At 36.3% G+C, this 16,897-nt stretch overlaps 1 protein-coding gene across 1 annotated transcript in view; it reads left to right on the top strand.

Annotated features, from left to right (window-relative positions):
• LOC131145607 (protein disulfide isomerase-like 5-4) overlaps positions 1-16,897 on the top strand; it is a 61,287-nt gene that overhangs the window by 19,806 nt on the left and 24,584 nt on the right. The window contains exons 5-9 of the mRNA XM_058094785.1: positions 686-870; positions 1,005-1,062; positions 11,164-11,204; positions 11,412-11,486; positions 15,258-15,314. Of these exons, the coding sequence (XP_057950768.1) occupies positions 686-870; positions 1,005-1,062; positions 11,164-11,204; positions 11,412-11,486; positions 15,258-15,314 (416 nt within the window). The remainder of the gene's footprint in view (positions 1-685; positions 871-1,004; positions 1,063-11,163; positions 11,205-11,411; positions 11,487-15,257; positions 15,315-16,897) is intronic.

Genomic DNA, 16,897 nt, shown 5'->3' with positions numbered 1-16,897 from the left:
TAAATTTGTGAAGAATCTGTATACAACTAAGACTGCATTAAGCAGTAATGTCTAATTGGTTTAGAGGCATTAAGAGAACATTAAGTGGTACAATTAAACATTTTAGTTTAGTGAATTGGTTCAAAATTACGAGACCAGTTATTTAATAGAGGAAAACGCTCTGGATCGGGTGAATTGGCGGAAAAGGATTCATGTAGTCAACCCCACCTAGAGGGACTTAAGGCTGCTTCTTGTTGTTGTTGTCTTTCTCCTCCTTTTGCAGGCTCTATTTTTTCCTCTTCTTCTTTTATACTATTTTTATCCTTATTTATTGCCATTAGTCTGCCTATATGTTTGCACATCTTTGTAACCTTGCTATAACAGTGTTAGCACTTAATTTTTATAACGTTGCAATCTCATTCTTTTATACATGCATTATCTTTATGTTTGTTTATGATTGTATTTTTGTATAGTATGTTATGTTTCGAATCTATTCTAGCTCAGCTTGCATATTACCCAAGTCAATCTGAGATTGAACTTGTCTTCATTTATATTTTTCATTTTTTATTTTTTATTTTTCTATTTTTACCTCAAAAAATTTATAGCATTGTCAGTTAGATGTGCTCCCTAATTGCAAGTTGTTCTTCATATAGAAGTTTTTGAATGCAGTATGAATTTGCCTAAATATGTTTTCTCTCATTCTCAGAACAGGTTAAACATAACAAAAACAATCAGCAAGTTTCCAATAGATCGAAATTTAAGGCCAACTGGATCTGAGTTTATCTCAGGACCAATTTCAAATGCCATTAAACATGGAGATGATGCTGATGAAGAATATGGTGAAGGTTCTGTTCCACTAATCAGCCGTAATTTTGATAGATTTTCGCATCTGTAAGTGGACCAGGTCACAGTTTTTAAGTTGTGATTATTTCCAGTTATTGTTCTGGCAGTGGAAGATTTTCTTTGTTACTAGTTGATTGTGTTGATTTTTTTATATGATTTATTTTAAGCATTTAACTTTACAGGTATCCTATTTTGGTCGTTAATTTTTATGCTCCTTGGTGCTACTGGAGTAACCGTCTGGTAACATTTTTTATCCCCTTTAGTTGCATTGCTTAAATTGTTTTCAAAATATAAATAAAAAATTTGTGTTGGTATTGTTGCCTATTTGTACAGTAATATCAGTATGATTATGTGCCTGATTTATTCAAAGTGGAAGATCTTGAAAACTAGTATTTGAAGATTGCAATATTTTTCCAGTGCGCTGAAGAATGTGATGAAGAGTTGCATGCTTAAAGCAGTGATTGTGTGGTCTTATGTTATTACTGATTTTGATGGCTGTTGAACTTTTGAGTTGCAGCTGTGTGACAACAAGACAGCAAATAAAACATTGCATCTCCTATCCTGTAGAATTTTGTTCCTGTTCATGTTAGAAATGCCAATATTGATTATTTTTGAATGAGCTGGGCAATTAGCTTAACATAAAAAAGAGAACACCTAGGCCCCCCTTGCTACTGCTTCATTCAATAGTGTTACGTACTCATTGATACCCTTATATATGAACCAATACAAAACGGCAGGGTGTAAACCTTGAACGGACTTCCAGCATGAGCATGTTGGAGTCTCTATGAATAATGGAATTGTTTTTTAAATAAAGCAACGCTTTAAAAGGAGAAGGTGTAAGGAGAAACGTTTTAACCCTCAAAATGCGAGGCATAAGCCTTAAGGCGTTGGGGCTAAGCCTTTTGAGAATTTGTTTTTTAAGGCAAAAATATTTAAAATAAAGTAAAAATTAAGAAAATGACAAATATAATGTAAAAAAGAAAAACTAGATGTACTGTGCAAAATACTTGTTGGCCATCCAAAAATGCTACTTGAATTCATGACATAAATCTTGACAAGAGATAGCTATACCATTGCAAAGTTCATACTATTTTGATGATATAAGATACAACTCAAGTTATTTTGGAAAGGTTGAGGTACAAGATTATTAGAAATAAACTCACATTATGACATTCCTTTTATACAAACAGGTAGTTAAAATTTTCTAACCAATTCTAACTTGAATCACACACACAAAATGCGTAAGTCTCAACTAAAAGATGCAAATGGCATGCTTTTTGTAAAAATGCGTAAGCCTCAGCATGTAATGTGTTAGCCTTTTTGGAATTTGGTATTTTATATTGAGCCTCAAGGCGTTTTAAGCATGCCTTGCCTTGAGGCGAGCCTTGATTGAGCCTTTTAAAACACTGAAATAAAGAAAGAAATTTATTAGAAAGGGAGAAAAAGAGTCCATTAAGAGAAAATGGGGAAGAGAAGATATCCCCCAAAATAAAAGAGAAAAGAATAAACTATAAATCCTAGAAAACGAAAATTACTATTGAGATTTTTGACTAAATGAATGACCTAACTCAAAGATAGGTCTCTCCCTCTATTTATAATACAAATTAAATACATTCTAGTGACCGTAATACCCTTACTAACTCTCACTAATCAACATAACATTAACACATTTAATAATAATACTAAAAGACTAAAATAACCATTGACACTCCCCCTCTAGCTGGAGCATAGATATCACATGCTCCTAGCTTGTTACAAATAAATTTAACATGACCACCCCCAAAATTTTATCGAACAAATCAGCAAGCTACATATTGGACTTCACATACGTGGTAGTAATGAGCGTCTACACAAGTTTCTCTTAAACAAAATGGCAATCAACTTCAATGTGTTTCGTTTGCTCATGGAAGACTAAATTGGAGGCAATATGAAGAGCAACTTGAATATCACGCATCAACTCCATAGATTGAGAATGTGGAAGACCTAATTCTTTTAACCAAACAAGTTCTCACATAGTGTGAGCCATAACTCTATACTTTGATTTAACATTTGACCTAGCCATCACAGTTTGTTTCTTACTTTTCCAAGAAATCAAGTTATCACCAACCAAGATATAGTACCCGGTTGTGGATCTTCATTCGAAAGATGATCCAGCCCAATCTGCATCTGTATATCCCTAAATATAAGTGCGTCCCCCTTATCTTGATATAAAAGAACTCTCCTAGGTGGACCTTTCAGATATCTCAAGATGCGAATTACTGTGTCTTAGTGACTCGTCCTTGGAGAATCTAGAAATTGACGACAACACTTGTTGCAAAAGATATGTTCGGTCGAGTGACTGTGATATAATTTAACTTTCAAACAAATCTTCGGTATCATCTAGGATTAGGCAACAAATCACTCATATCCGACACTAACTTGTTGTTAGGATCCTGTCATCCGGTTTGGATCCCAATAGCCCAGTCTCATCCAACAGATCAAGAACATACTTCTTTTGTGACAAAATAGTTCCCATACAAGTTCTGGATACTTCTATACCCGAGAAGTATTTCAATGGCCCCAAATCTCTAGTTTGAAACTTGGTCTTTAGAAAACGTTTAAGGCTTTAATACCATGTTGAGATTTTTGATTTAATGAATGGCCTAACTCAAAGATAGGTCTCTCCCTCTATTTGTAATACAAATCAAATACATTCTAATGATCATAATACCCTTACTAACTCTCACTAATTAACATAACACTATCACACTTAACAATAATACTAAAAGACTAAAATAAACATTAACAATTACTAATCAGCTCTACTTGTGGAAAGCAACCCTGTCCTGCTGTCAACCTGCTATAGATAGATGGCAAAAGGAACCATTTCTGAAACCCGCAGTGACGTAAGAAACACCACTCTATTTCAAAGCAATTTCTTGAAGATTTTGACATTTCTCTTCATCCAAATACACCGAATGATAGCCAAGACTGAACACTGCCATGAAGACTTTCTTTCCTTCCCTTTAAAACGCAAATCGCCCTAAAGGAAGAAGGGCACACCCAATTCTCTCCAAAAAAACCGAACAATTTATTTCAAAGGGTTCGAGAGAAATGACAATGTAAGAACAAGCGTGAACAGGTCTCCACTCTTAAAACAGAGGACACACACATAAAAGCTTGTTAGGTCTATGCTTTTGAAGCAAGTCATCGTATTAATTTTTTTCAAGATTGCTGTCCACATAAAGGCCTTAACCTCATAAGGAACTTTGGCTTCCTAAATGAAAGAGTAAACGGCATAGGAGTAGCATTAGAAACATGAATCAAATGAGAAAAGAAAGATTTACAAGAAAAATCCCCAGAAGAATCTACATCTCAAACTTTTTTGTCTATCACTCTATCCCCAGTTGGAGCTGAAAAGAATGAAGCACATTGATCAAGGGGGCAATCTTCTTGTTCTCTCTTTTATAAAGGTTCCTTACAAAGTGAAAATCCTATAAATGCCCACTCTTTTGTGAGGGGAAGAAAGCAGAGATGGGGGAATCGAAAGAAGATGATCTATCGAAATAAGGAAACATAATATCCAAAGGAGCCTCCTCAATCCAATGATTCTCCTAGAAACAGATTGTCAGATTCTCTCCCTATTACCTACACTGTATCAAGCATGAGGGAAAAGTGAGTGATAAATATGACAAATTTCAAAGGACTCAAATAGGTAAAATGTTGATTCCAAACTTTAGCATCCCACCTGTTTTGAAGATGTCTAAATTTACTGCATATTACCATGTGGCAAATAGAGTTTGGTTTTACAGGGAAGCACCGCAACTACTTCCCCACCAAGGAAATGTTTTTGGACACCAATTACCTAGACTCAAATCTCTCTCCCTTTTGGATCTACTTAAGATCACCCAACTAACAAGATGATCTCTATCACGCTCACCTACTCCCAATCATAAGAATTCCCTCATAAATTTTGTTAATCTATGAGCCACTTGCTCAAGGTCTTAAATTTCCATTTTGTCTAAAATTTTGAAGCTCCAAAAGTATGGAAATTTTGATTTCAATGTCAATTTTGATTTTGATTTTAAAAAAATAATGGACATAGTTGTAAAGCATGGACTTCTTTTATGAAAGTTTAGAAATGGTCAATAGACATAATAATGTAAGTTTTAGGACTAATATATTACAAATTAAATACATCTATTTTGTGTAAAAGGGGCAGTAGTTGTAATATAACGCGTGTTAAACATATTTGTAATATAATATGTGTATTAAACATATTTGGTTAATATAAATGAAATTCATAAATCGATTAAATAGTATTTATTATACAAAGAAAAATAATCTAGACATGAATGGTTAAACAAAATGTTGTTGTAAGTTCAACTTTTCATATAATTTCAAAATCCTTTGTGATAATTTGTTGTTTCAATAAAAAAATAAGATAAATTTAGAGAGAAATTTAAATTTAGCATCCCATCTATTTTGAAGATGTCTAAATTTATTGTGGATTACCATGTGCTAAAGAGAGTTTGGTTTTATAGGGAAGCGTCGCAACTATTTCCCCACCAAATAAGTGTTTTTGGACACCAATTACCTAGACTCAGATCTCTCTCCCTTTTGGATCTACTTATGACCACCTAACTAACAAGATGTTCTCTCACCTACTGACAATCATAAGAATTCCCTCATCAATTTCCCTTTTTTTGTGAGCCACTCTCACTGAAGGTCTTAAATTTCCATTTCAACTAAAATTTCAACAATTTCCATTTCAATGTCAATTTTGAGTTGATTTGGAAAAAAACAATGGAAATTAGTAGTAAAGCATGGAATTCTTTATGAAAGTTTAGAAATGGTTAATAGACATAATAATCTAAGTTTCAGGACTAATATATTTCAAATTCAATACATCTATGAGGCGTATGAGGTTCAATAGTTGTAATATAATATTCATATCGTAATATAATATGTGCATTAAACATATTTGGGTAATATAAATGAAATTCATAATGTGTATTAAACATCTTTGGTTAATATAAATGAATTTCATAAATCAAATAAATATTATTTATTATATAAATAAAAATAATTTAGACATGAATGGTTAAATAAAATGTTGTTGTAAGTTCAGCTTTTCATATAATTTTAAAAGCCTTCGTGTAATAATTTGTTGTTTCAATAAAAAAAAAAAGACAAAATGAAGAGAGAAATTTCACTTTGTGCCTAAATATCACATTTGAATTTCAAGAAATTTTATTTTTTTGTTAAATTTTCGACAAGCTTCGCTAAAATTTTGATTGACAAATTTTGGATGATTTATTGAAATTTCAATGGAAATTATATAAGATGGAAATTGACAGCCATTTCGATTTCGAGGGTGCTGGAAAGCAGAGATTTCGCGGAAATTTCAACAATTTCATGGAAAGACAATGCTCTCACTGGAATTTTGAATAGGGACAGGTTATACAGTGGGGTAGAAGAAAGACAAGCATGAGCTTTAATAATGTGATGCCCAGGAGTGAAAAAGCCTCCTTCCATCCATACAACCTCTTGACAGCTCTCACAAGAACCAGGTCCCAAAAAGAGTTAGCTGTAGGGTAACACCTAAGAGGCCAACTCAGAACACCACAACTAGCCAACCTAGCAAAAGCACTCAAGTTGATCCCAAATCCCAATACCCACAATGCTACTCTTAGAGAAGTTAATCCTAAGACCTGGCACTTTTTCAATCATGTGCAAAATGAATTAGCAGTAGGGTTACGAAAAGAATTAGCTGTAGGGTTACCACCTAAGAGGCCAACTTAGAACACTTCAACCTGCTAACTGAGCAAAAGGACTCAAGTTGATCCCAAATCCCAATACCCACAATGCCACTCTTAGAGAAGTTAATCCTAGGACCCTACACTTTTTCAAACATGTGTAAAATGGTTAACATATTGGAAAAACTGCCCATATCTTCATAAAGAAAGAGAATGGGATCATCAGCTCTATCAATTACTCTGTTCAAAGCATCGGCCACCATGGTGAAAAGGAAAGGGATAGATGATCTCCCTGTCTAAGACCTCTAGAGGCTCTAAACCAAGATTTAGCTTCCTCATTCACTAGGAAAGAAAAGACTTCAGAGGATAGACATCCCTTAATATCCAATTCCTCCATTTCACTCCAAAACCTTTTGTATGCAGCACCCTATTCTAGAAATCTCAAGTCTCAACAAACATGATCACAAGCTTTTTCAAAATCCAATCCCCTCTCTCTCTCTCTCTCTCTTTTTTTTGATTAGTAAAGACAACTATATTGAAGAGGCATCAAGGGGATGCCAGCCCATGGTACACTGAATCAAGCACCCTGAAGGGTGTCACACAAATCAAAGATTACATCAAAATCATTAATAACAGTCCACTATGCCAGCTGTGAACTGCAGTAAACCAGTGTTCTTTGCTGATTTGAATTGTTGAGGATGAATTTTTGAACACTCGCCTATTCCTCTCCTTCCAAACACGCCAGAAAACTGCGAAGGGAATGAGGGACAAAGATTTCTTTTCGCCTTTGTGGTCCAAATCCCTTTCCAGGCCCAGAGCTCCTTTCTCAGAGTTAGAGATAATTCACCTTTGTCGATTAGAGGCAACCCCGTATCAGAGAACTTGGTGATGATCAGTTAACTGACCTCCTAGTTGGTGGCAGACTGGGAACTTCATCAGCTCACCAATTTTTGCAGTAATCTTTATAACTTTCGTCACCGAAACACTCCCAATCATCCAGTTTGGACCTTATTTGAGAAAGGAGTCTTCACTGTCAGATCCTTCTACAGTACACTTTTTCCTTTGGAGTCAAACAGCACTAACTCACCTTGGACTCAGATTTGGAAGACCCCACAAAGGTTGCCTTTCTTGCCTGGGAGGCAACACAAGGAAGATCTTGACCTTGGATAACTTGCAGAGAAAGGGGTTGCCCCTCACCAACAGATGCCCCCTTTGCCTGGCTGATGCAGAATAAGTTGAGCACATTCGTCCTCATTGTCCATGGACCAGGAACCTTTGAAACATGGCTCTGACTTGATTGGACAACGGTGGGTTACTGCCAGATATGTGGGAGGGGAGCTTTGGGCCTGGAGAGGGATTTGGGCAACAATGGAAAAGAGAAAGGCTTTGTCTCTCATTCCTCTTGCAATTTTCTGGTGTGTCTGGAAAGAGAGAAATAGGAGTGTTCAAAAATTCAATCACACCGCTTCAGATCAGCAAAGAGCAGTGAATTACTGCTGTTACCAGCTGGCGTAGTGGGCTTGTAGTGAATGAACACAATGTAATTCTTGATTTTTGTGACATTCTTCAGGGTGGCTGACTTTCTGTATTCTGGGTGGCATCCCCTTAATGCCCTTTCAATAAATTTCCTTTACTGGTCAGAAAAAATATTTTCAAGATGAAATGAACTTGGACCCCATTTTATAGGATTTGATTCAAGCTGTGAAGGCAATGATCAGAAATGAATTTAGGATGCACTTTGAGTAAGGATAGGAAAGGCATCCTCTCAATTTGTATAGACAATCTCTCTGCATAAAAGTAGGGGTAAGCCTGCCTAGATCGTGACGACCCTCTCCCTACCTCACAAAGCGGGGAGCCTTGTGGCCCAGGGACGCCCCTTTTTTTAGGAATCTGTCAATCCTAGTATCCACTGCTCTATTACTAGCAGCAAACCAGGTGAACTGAGCATTAGCAAGAGGAATATCCCGTAAATCACAAACCCTAATGAAAGAAACAAAAGCTACATGCTAGGATTGATCCTAGAACCTCCTGATTTGTCATTAATGATCAAATGACATAAAAATCACTGCCAAGACACCAATAAGGAGAATAGAGACTATAGACTGCTGCAAGCTCATCCCATAAAAATCAGCTCGACTGAGGTCAATTGGGATCATAAACCAAATTAAGCAGCCGCTGCCCCATACCCACTTCTCTAGAAAAACAGATGCAGAAAAGGAGCCTAGCAAAACATCCAGCTTGCAAGAAAACCTATATCATCTGAGGAACCAGTTCATGCTTGCAACACCCAATCCTTGAACCCAAAATCCCAAAGACTAATAACAAGAATACAAGAAACCCATCCCCTCACTCCAACTTAGCCTCTTGAAACATGACAATATCAGATGAAATTTTACCGATAATCTCCTTTGTCTGACAATGTTTCCTCAAACTCCCCAGCCCCCAAACTTTCCAATTCAACAGCTTCATCTAGACACCTGACTCACTTCACCTTTCTTATCCTCCCTGCATCCATAATTGACCAATTGAGGCCAATTTTTGCATTTCATTTTCTACTCTCTCACTTTTTTTTTGAGGTCCCGCTCATAGGTTCTCAGGGACCTCCTGTGGGTCCCAGTTGTTCCTATCATCTCCCAGCAGACCTAAGGTCATGATCTTCCCTTCAATATCTCTCTTTCGCATAGAAAATCCTTTTCAATTGAGACATCAACAGGAGTAGGTAGAATACTTTTATCAAAGTTAACAAACTCATTCTGGATGGCAAGAGATTCATGCCTAGGGGAACAAAGTAGTTGCTTACTGGAAGAGTAGAAAAGCAGGAATCATATTTTTCTGGAAGGATACTGAAAGACAAAGTTTCTCCAGCTGATGGCCCCTCTGTGGACGTAGGGATCCTTGAAAATATCCTACCATGTTGCTTCGGAATTGAAGAAGAATCAAGAGTCTTTGTCCCCTAACATGCAGTCATTTGCTTTGGGGTCCCATCTCCATTAACAGATTCACAGGTGTTGTGATCTGCAAAAATATCTGAGTCTGTCAAATCCACTCGAGGAGGTGTTTACAAATATACGTCTTTATGTTCGTGAATCTCTTCCTGCAGAAGATGGTTTTCTTCCTCGAGCAACTCGTCCAGTAGCTGATCAGATTCAGAAAAGACATCCTACTGTTGAGAATATTCCACGTTCACGTTGACACTGAAAAAGCCACCAGCCATCTCCCCATCCTCAGCCTTCCGCAGAACTTGAAGCCTCTGTCTGACTTGGAAAGGCCTTCGAAACCTCTCCCGGCCTCTGTATCAATTTTGAACTAGGCTGTCTTCAATTCTGTATTGTCCTTCCCGGAATTTTTCCTTTCCCCTGTAGCTTTTCTAGCGAGGGACATGTTTGGAGCATGGATTACCCTTCAAGACCCATATCAGTATGAGCCTTTCTCATGTGGGCTGTGGTTGTTAGAATGATTTTTGTTGGGCCTTTTCTCCTTCAAGTCAGTCCCAGTTGGGATTGTTTTTTTAATGACCCACTGGCAATGATGTTGAGTGGTCTTAGGCTCAACATGTTTTACCTTCTTATTGGCTCGATTCTGGTTCTTTAACTTTCTATCCTGAAACCCATTAAGCTTAGAACCAAGACATTGAAGTACAGAGCAAGTTGACCCTAAGCCTTTAAAATTCAAATTCAAATTCAAACTAAATTTCCAAAGAAAGTATAGAATCTCTCCTTTTTGTGGAAATTTGAATCAGCCAGAAATTTTCCCACTTGGTAACCCCATAGATCTTTGCTATGCCGAACCCTAGCTTCACTGAAATTGTAGAGGCCTTCACTGGAGGAGTGCTAAGCACATAGACATACAACTTGGTACTAGACGTGGCTGAATCACACTGGTTTCATTTTATATTTCAGACCTCCACATGCTTCTCTCACAATCCTCACATTGCTAAGCCGGACCTTCAACCCTCTGTTTGTTCTTGTCCTTAAGACTAGTCACACCAGCTGAGGATTCCACAATCTATAGGCCTCCATGCTATCTAGAAAAAAGTATGGATTCTCTCTGCCCATATCCTCGGAAATTTTGCACGCTTTGTTTGTGAGCAGTTTCAAGAAAATGAAACCTTGACCCACCCTCAGGAGTATACCCTTAGAACCTTTGAATGTATCTGCATTGCACTTGGGTAAGATAAAAAAAATGCAGGGAAGATCCAAGGCACCCTCGTCAGTTGCAGTTGATACATGTTTGTATCTAAACTCTTGAATTTTTTTCCACCTGCAATGACCTCCTAAAAGATTGTCTTATTCCTGCTGCCAATCTTGAGTCACTTTGGCTAACATATTATGCTTTCATTTTTGCAGTCATTTGGTGGTTGTTATTTGCTTGCGATTCTCAATCAAATATTTTAAGGATGCTGTAAGATAGTGATAAATTGCATATTATGTTCAACATTTTTATTAAACTAGCCAAAAGGGAAAAAAAAAGTGGGCTATTATTGACTGGTTTCAGTTGCTTGTTCACTTTCAGCCTGTTGAACAATCTTGACATTTTATGACACCATTGTGCACATACTGTATTTTTACTGTTATGTTGTCTCACTTTTGTTTCTTTGTTTCAGAAACCTTCATGGGAGAAGGCAGCTAGTATAATAAAACAAAAGTACTTCTCTTTGCATCTCTATATCTTATTGGTTGACAGGGAAAAGTACTTACTATTAGGTTTTGTATGAAACACCTTAACTGCATCATTTTGATAACATAAAAAAAAGAAGGGGGGCAGCCCGGTGCACAAAGCTCCTGCGTATGTAGGGTTTGGGGAAGGACCAAATTATCATGTTTGTTTTTTCTTTTCTTTACATTCTTGCAGATATGATCTAGAAATGGATGGACGTATTCTCATGGGAAAGGTTGATTGTACCGAAGAAGTTGAATTGTGTAGGAGGTATTTTATGATGTTTCAATCATTTCTAAATTGAATTTATAGTGGCGTAGATAATGGAAAATAGTTTTAAGAATTCATTGATAATCATATTGATTCTTTTGAGTTTTTATTTCCAAGTAATTGTTCAGAAGGTTAGCATTTGGGATTTATTCATGTCATACTATAAAAACGATTGAATTATTACCAATACTTCTACTCTCTAAAAATGCTTAGTGCTGAATGGAAAAGGCAATGAAGAAGGAAGAGTCTAGAAGGTAGACAAATTTGCTTGGGCTGCATTTGTTGAAATCATGAAAAAAAGAAGTGCGTAAACGACTTTATGTTTGGAGTGCTCTGCTATTGCTTGGCTATATAATGGAGGAATTGTTTGGTGTCACAGACTGAGCACTTCACACCTTGTGAAAGGGACGTGTGGAACACTAGCTTAACTAGTCAATCGAAAGCATACCACGGTTTTCAGATGAACAAATTCATAACCATCGAATGCAAATGAAGTGGAGGCAATAAGCAAACATGAAAACAAATGAAATTCATGCGGTAAACTGTAAAGCAACGCAATTCATTATTCACACCTCCTTAGTCAGTATTTGTTTAAGACAAAGGCAAGTAGGCTAAACACGTTTACAATAGGTTGTGCATTTTACAATGACTAATAAAAGCTCACACTCCCTTAAAGAGCTTTCTATGTTATTCTCACTCTGCCACTAGAAAACATCAAATTGACTGAGTCATACTCACTATTTTCACTAAGACATTATCCTACTCAAAGAATAAAACTTACACTAGCGTTTACACAATGGTTACCCCATCCCATGTATGCAAGACAAGCGATCACAGGCAAACATGATGCCCTGAACAACCTTGGCTTGTGACTTTTGGCCATGTAATGGAGTAAATGCGTAGCTATGTAATGGAGAAAGAAGAGTCTATGAGGTAGACAAAATTGCATGGGCTGCATTTGTTGAAATTTGGAAAAGAAGTGTGTCAGTGACTTTGTGTTTGGAAGGGTTTGCAATTGCTTGGCTATGTAGCAGAGGAATTGTGTAATTGAAAATGAATATGAAAAAACGCAAATAAGTTGGGTAGGGACTTCTTCAATCAAGTATGACAAAGGGGGTAGGTCATTGGCCATTAATAGTAGGATTTTGTGAGGCTTCTTTCTTAAAATGTGCAAGGTTTCAGGAGTGATAATAAGAGGATGGTTAGGTTAATACATTGGTTAATAAAGTTTGTGGGTGGGTGGGGGGGTGGGGTGGGGGGTTTCAGATAGTAGCTTGGGATAATAGGGTTCCTATGTTTAGAGTGTCTTTTTGGATCATTCTCTTTATCGGTGTTGTTAGAGGTTAGGGATTTTGGGATGGTGGTTTATGTAAGTCTATGCTATGGTCCCAAACAGTTTTCTCTATGCAATGCCTTCTTCAATGAGCTAGCTAGCCTCATTAGACTTTGTTCTCCTTGCTGGGTGGTAGGGAGGGACTCCAATGCTATTAGGAGTTGTATAGACAGGCTAAGTATATTGGGGGTGAGCAATGGTATGAGGAAGTTTGATTTTATAATTTGAGGTTGTAACCTTAGGGATGTTCCCTTGAACAATGGTAATTTTACTTGGGTGGTTTCACACCATAGTCAGGCCCCTTCTTGTATTGGTTATTTACAAATGCTTGGGAAAATTTATTTATTTATTTTTCTGAATGTTGTCTAGGAGGTTTGGGTTAGGCCTATGTTTGGTCATTGTCCAGTACTTTTATATTCCAATCCTGTTTAGTGGGGTCCTAGTGTGTTCAAATTTGAGAATATGTGGTTGTCACATCTTTCTTACTGGGACAATGCTGAGGTTTGGTAGAGGTAGCGTAATGTTCAAGGGTGGGAGGGCTTTAAAGTGATGAAAAAATTGAAGTTTGTGAAAAATAAGTTGAAACAATAGAATAAAAGTGTTTGGGAATGTATATATATTTTGGTAACAAAAGAAAGTATATTAGATAGAAAGAAGAGAAGGTGCAACATGTGGGGACAAGGAATCCACCAAAAAAAAAATGAAAAACAGACAAAAGAAAAAAGGAAAAAAAGAAGGAAAGTGAAGAAACACAAGTATGCAGAATAAACTAAACAAAATTAACCAAGGAACCCATTTACAAATCCTTTCCATCGTACTTTATTGAGCTCGTAAAATTTGCTAATTTCTTTAGACCCTTTCATCTTTGATTTTTGCCACCATCCATTTGCACTTCATCCTCCAATATCAAAGAGAAATATATATATATATATATATTGTCTATATTATTTTTTGAAATTGTAGGGTTGGATAGGTTGGAGGAGTGTTGGATGTTGAGTCAGGAGGATAGGGCTAGAAGGCCTCATCTTTTTTATTGAGCTAGAGGTGGAGAGAAAAAATGACTTGGTAAGAAAAGTCGAGGATAAAATGGGTGAAAGAGATGATTTTAGGCCTATTCAAAAGATCCTTATTTTGTTAAGAATTTTTAAATAGATTTCGGGGTTTAATATCGACAAGTCCAGGGGTGGGCTGGCTGGCATTAATTTTGATCATACTGACTTACAGTGTTTCAAGGCTTTAGCTGGTCGTGCTTTACTGACTTGACTTTTATCTTATCTAGGTCTTCTGTTAGGCTGTTAGGGGTTAACCCTTTGTCTGCTGCTTTTTGGTACCCAATGGTTTAGAGAGTGGGGAGAAGATTGGAGGGGTGGAGAAGAGCTTACTTAATAGGGTTGTACTACTCTTGTTAGCACTTCCTTTTCTATTGTTCTTACATTTAAAAAAAGAAAAAAAGAAAAAAACAATTTTTAGAGTTCCAGCTAGTGTGGCAGGGGTTTTGGTGAGGATTATGAGAGTTTGGTGCTGTGAAGAGGGATCATCTTGTTAGTTGATATGTGGTTAGGAGACTTAAGCTTGATGTGTGTTTGGGGTTTGATGATGTGATATCTGAAAATATATCATTAGTTGGAAAATGGTTATGGAGGTTCTTCTAGAGGTTAATTCCTTGTGGCACTAGGTTACTAGAAGTGATGGGAGTTCATTAGTGCCCAGCAAAAAGTATGGAGTTCATCAAAATGGTTGGGAATGGAATATTGGAGGAATTGGAAATGTTTCTCATAACAGCTCTTTGAAAGTTTTTTTTCCCAAGTTTCTTGTTTGTTCTTTCCTTTTAATTGATTCAAAGTTGGAAATGGTAAGACGATTTAATATTGGGAGGATATTTGCTTGGGAGAGGTTTTGTTGGAGCTGTTGGTGCCTCACCTTTTTAGATTCGACACTTTCATCCAATTACAACTTTTTTATTTTTAGAGTGAGGTCCTTTTTCTTGGGACTTCCATTTCTTTAGGAATTAGGAGTCTTAATGAAAGAGAGGTTTATGACCTTTCTTTGCTTTGTTTCCCAAAGTATCATTCATAATTTCCATAGTTTATATTCTTTCCAATATTTCTTTGAATTGAACTTGAAATTCCTCTGAAAATCTAAATTTCATAAATTGAGATCCTCAAAACATCTGTCAAAATCCAAATTAAAGTCCTTGATCATGTCTTATAAGTACGTTTATCTTCATTTTACAGTTCGGAATGCACTTGTTTGTTAGAGCCTCCAAACAAGATTGCTCGTGTGTATGATGTAAAATCATTTCTTACAATCTGTGTAGATTTGAGTAGTCGTAAATTTTTACCATGGATTAGCTGTTCCGTTTTTACTCTCTTCTTGTTTGACTAGTTGCTCACTATTAAGATTATGCTGATAATGTGTACCTTATTTTGAATGTTCAGGCATCACATTCAAGGATATCCTTCTATTCGTATTTTTCGTAAAGGAAGTGACGTCAGGTAATACAATATAATCTTGTGCATTTTTGCAACCTTTTGCAATCCATGCGTATGATGCTTTTAAATTTTGATTCTTTTGCTAAATTTTTATATTTAGACTCTTAACATGTATAAGATCAGCTGGCAAATTTTCTGGAGACTGCATTTAGGAATGCAAATTTGCATTTGACATGTGTATTTCAAATGCATGGGTAATATTAAGGACTATGAATTTTAGGACAGAGAGAGGGGGGGGGGGGGAGGGAGACTTTTTAACTGGTTAAATTCTTTTGTCACTTAGCACTTGAACACATTTAGAAATTTCGTATTGAATCAGACAAACAACTTTGAAACCACATTAAAACTCTACGTTTGGTTCGCGGAATGTCTATTCATAGGAATAGATTAGTTGTAATAGGTTAGTTAATATTAGTTATAGAAAAAATTATGATAATACTATAAAACACATAACTATGTGAAACTTTTTGAGTCCATATCAAGGAGTAGACAAGGAATAATTATTCCCTTATTTCACCATGGGAAATGTTTATTCCTTTCTTACTACACGTTGAATGAAATAATAAGGAACATACTAGGAATAGCTATTACTTACATTCTAAAAAATTTTCACTATATTCCATCTTATTCCAAGGTATAGCTATTCTGTGAACAAAATGAGCCATTAATCTCCTTGGAATCAGATTTCTTTTTCGTCTTCAGGTAGGTGGCCAATTCTCTAGCAGTTTCACCAGCAAGTATTTCTTTCTCTTCTATTGATGTGGTTGTAGAGTTGAAGATGTTGAAGGTTGTTGAAGGCAGAATACTTGGAATCAATTCCACATAATTTTCTTCCTCTTCTGCCATTGCTTTAGCTGCATCTTCAAATGTTTAAGTCCCCAATAATCCCATATCTCCCACCCTAAATTACAATATCATCCCAATTCTCTACTTCGTTGTTTGTATATGGAGCTGCTTTTTTGTTTACCTAAAAACAGCTCAGATAAAAACTAGAACAGAAAACTTGGTCAAATACAATCACTAATAAGAACAGTGTCATTTACAGATAGCAGAAAACTCGGTCAGATATTCAGTGGGATTGGCATTCTCTGTTGACTTCTTAGGCTGTGCGGAATCCCTTGGGCAGTTTTTTACATTTTTTGGTTTTCTTATTTTGTTTTCCCTGGGGTTTCTTTTACTTTGTTAAAGAGTTGCTTCTTCTCCTGATTGTACATTCTTATTCTATGTAATGAATATCTTTTGCTATCAAGGAAAAAAAAATATTAGCTAGGAACATTTTAATAATCCTGAGAATTGGATCTTACTAATAAAAAAGATCAAGCTCAACCCAAAATTAGCAGCAAGCTAAAGCAGCAAAGCAGAATATATGTGCTGCTTGTATATTGTCCATTTGCTTCTAACTTTAAATCTAGCAATGGCTAAGGTAAAAAGCTAAGCATTTTATAGAAGATGCGAGAGGAAGGGTAGAACAAACCCCACAGAAGGAAATGAATTACCTCTCTGTTTGGGCATTCCTTATGTCCAGATCGACAGAAAGGTATGTTCACTGTTCATGAATGGAAAATGAAATGACTTGTATAACAAAT

Source organism: Malania oleifera, chromosome 1, assembly GCF_029873635.1.
Source record: "Malania oleifera isolate guangnan ecotype guangnan chromosome 1, ASM2987363v1, whole genome shotgun sequence".
NCBI classification, from domain to species: Eukaryota; Viridiplantae; Streptophyta; class Magnoliopsida; order Santalales; family Ximeniaceae; genus Malania; species Malania oleifera.
Note: the sequence above shows the minus strand (reverse complement) of the source record. Positions and strands in the feature narration are given on the sequence as shown.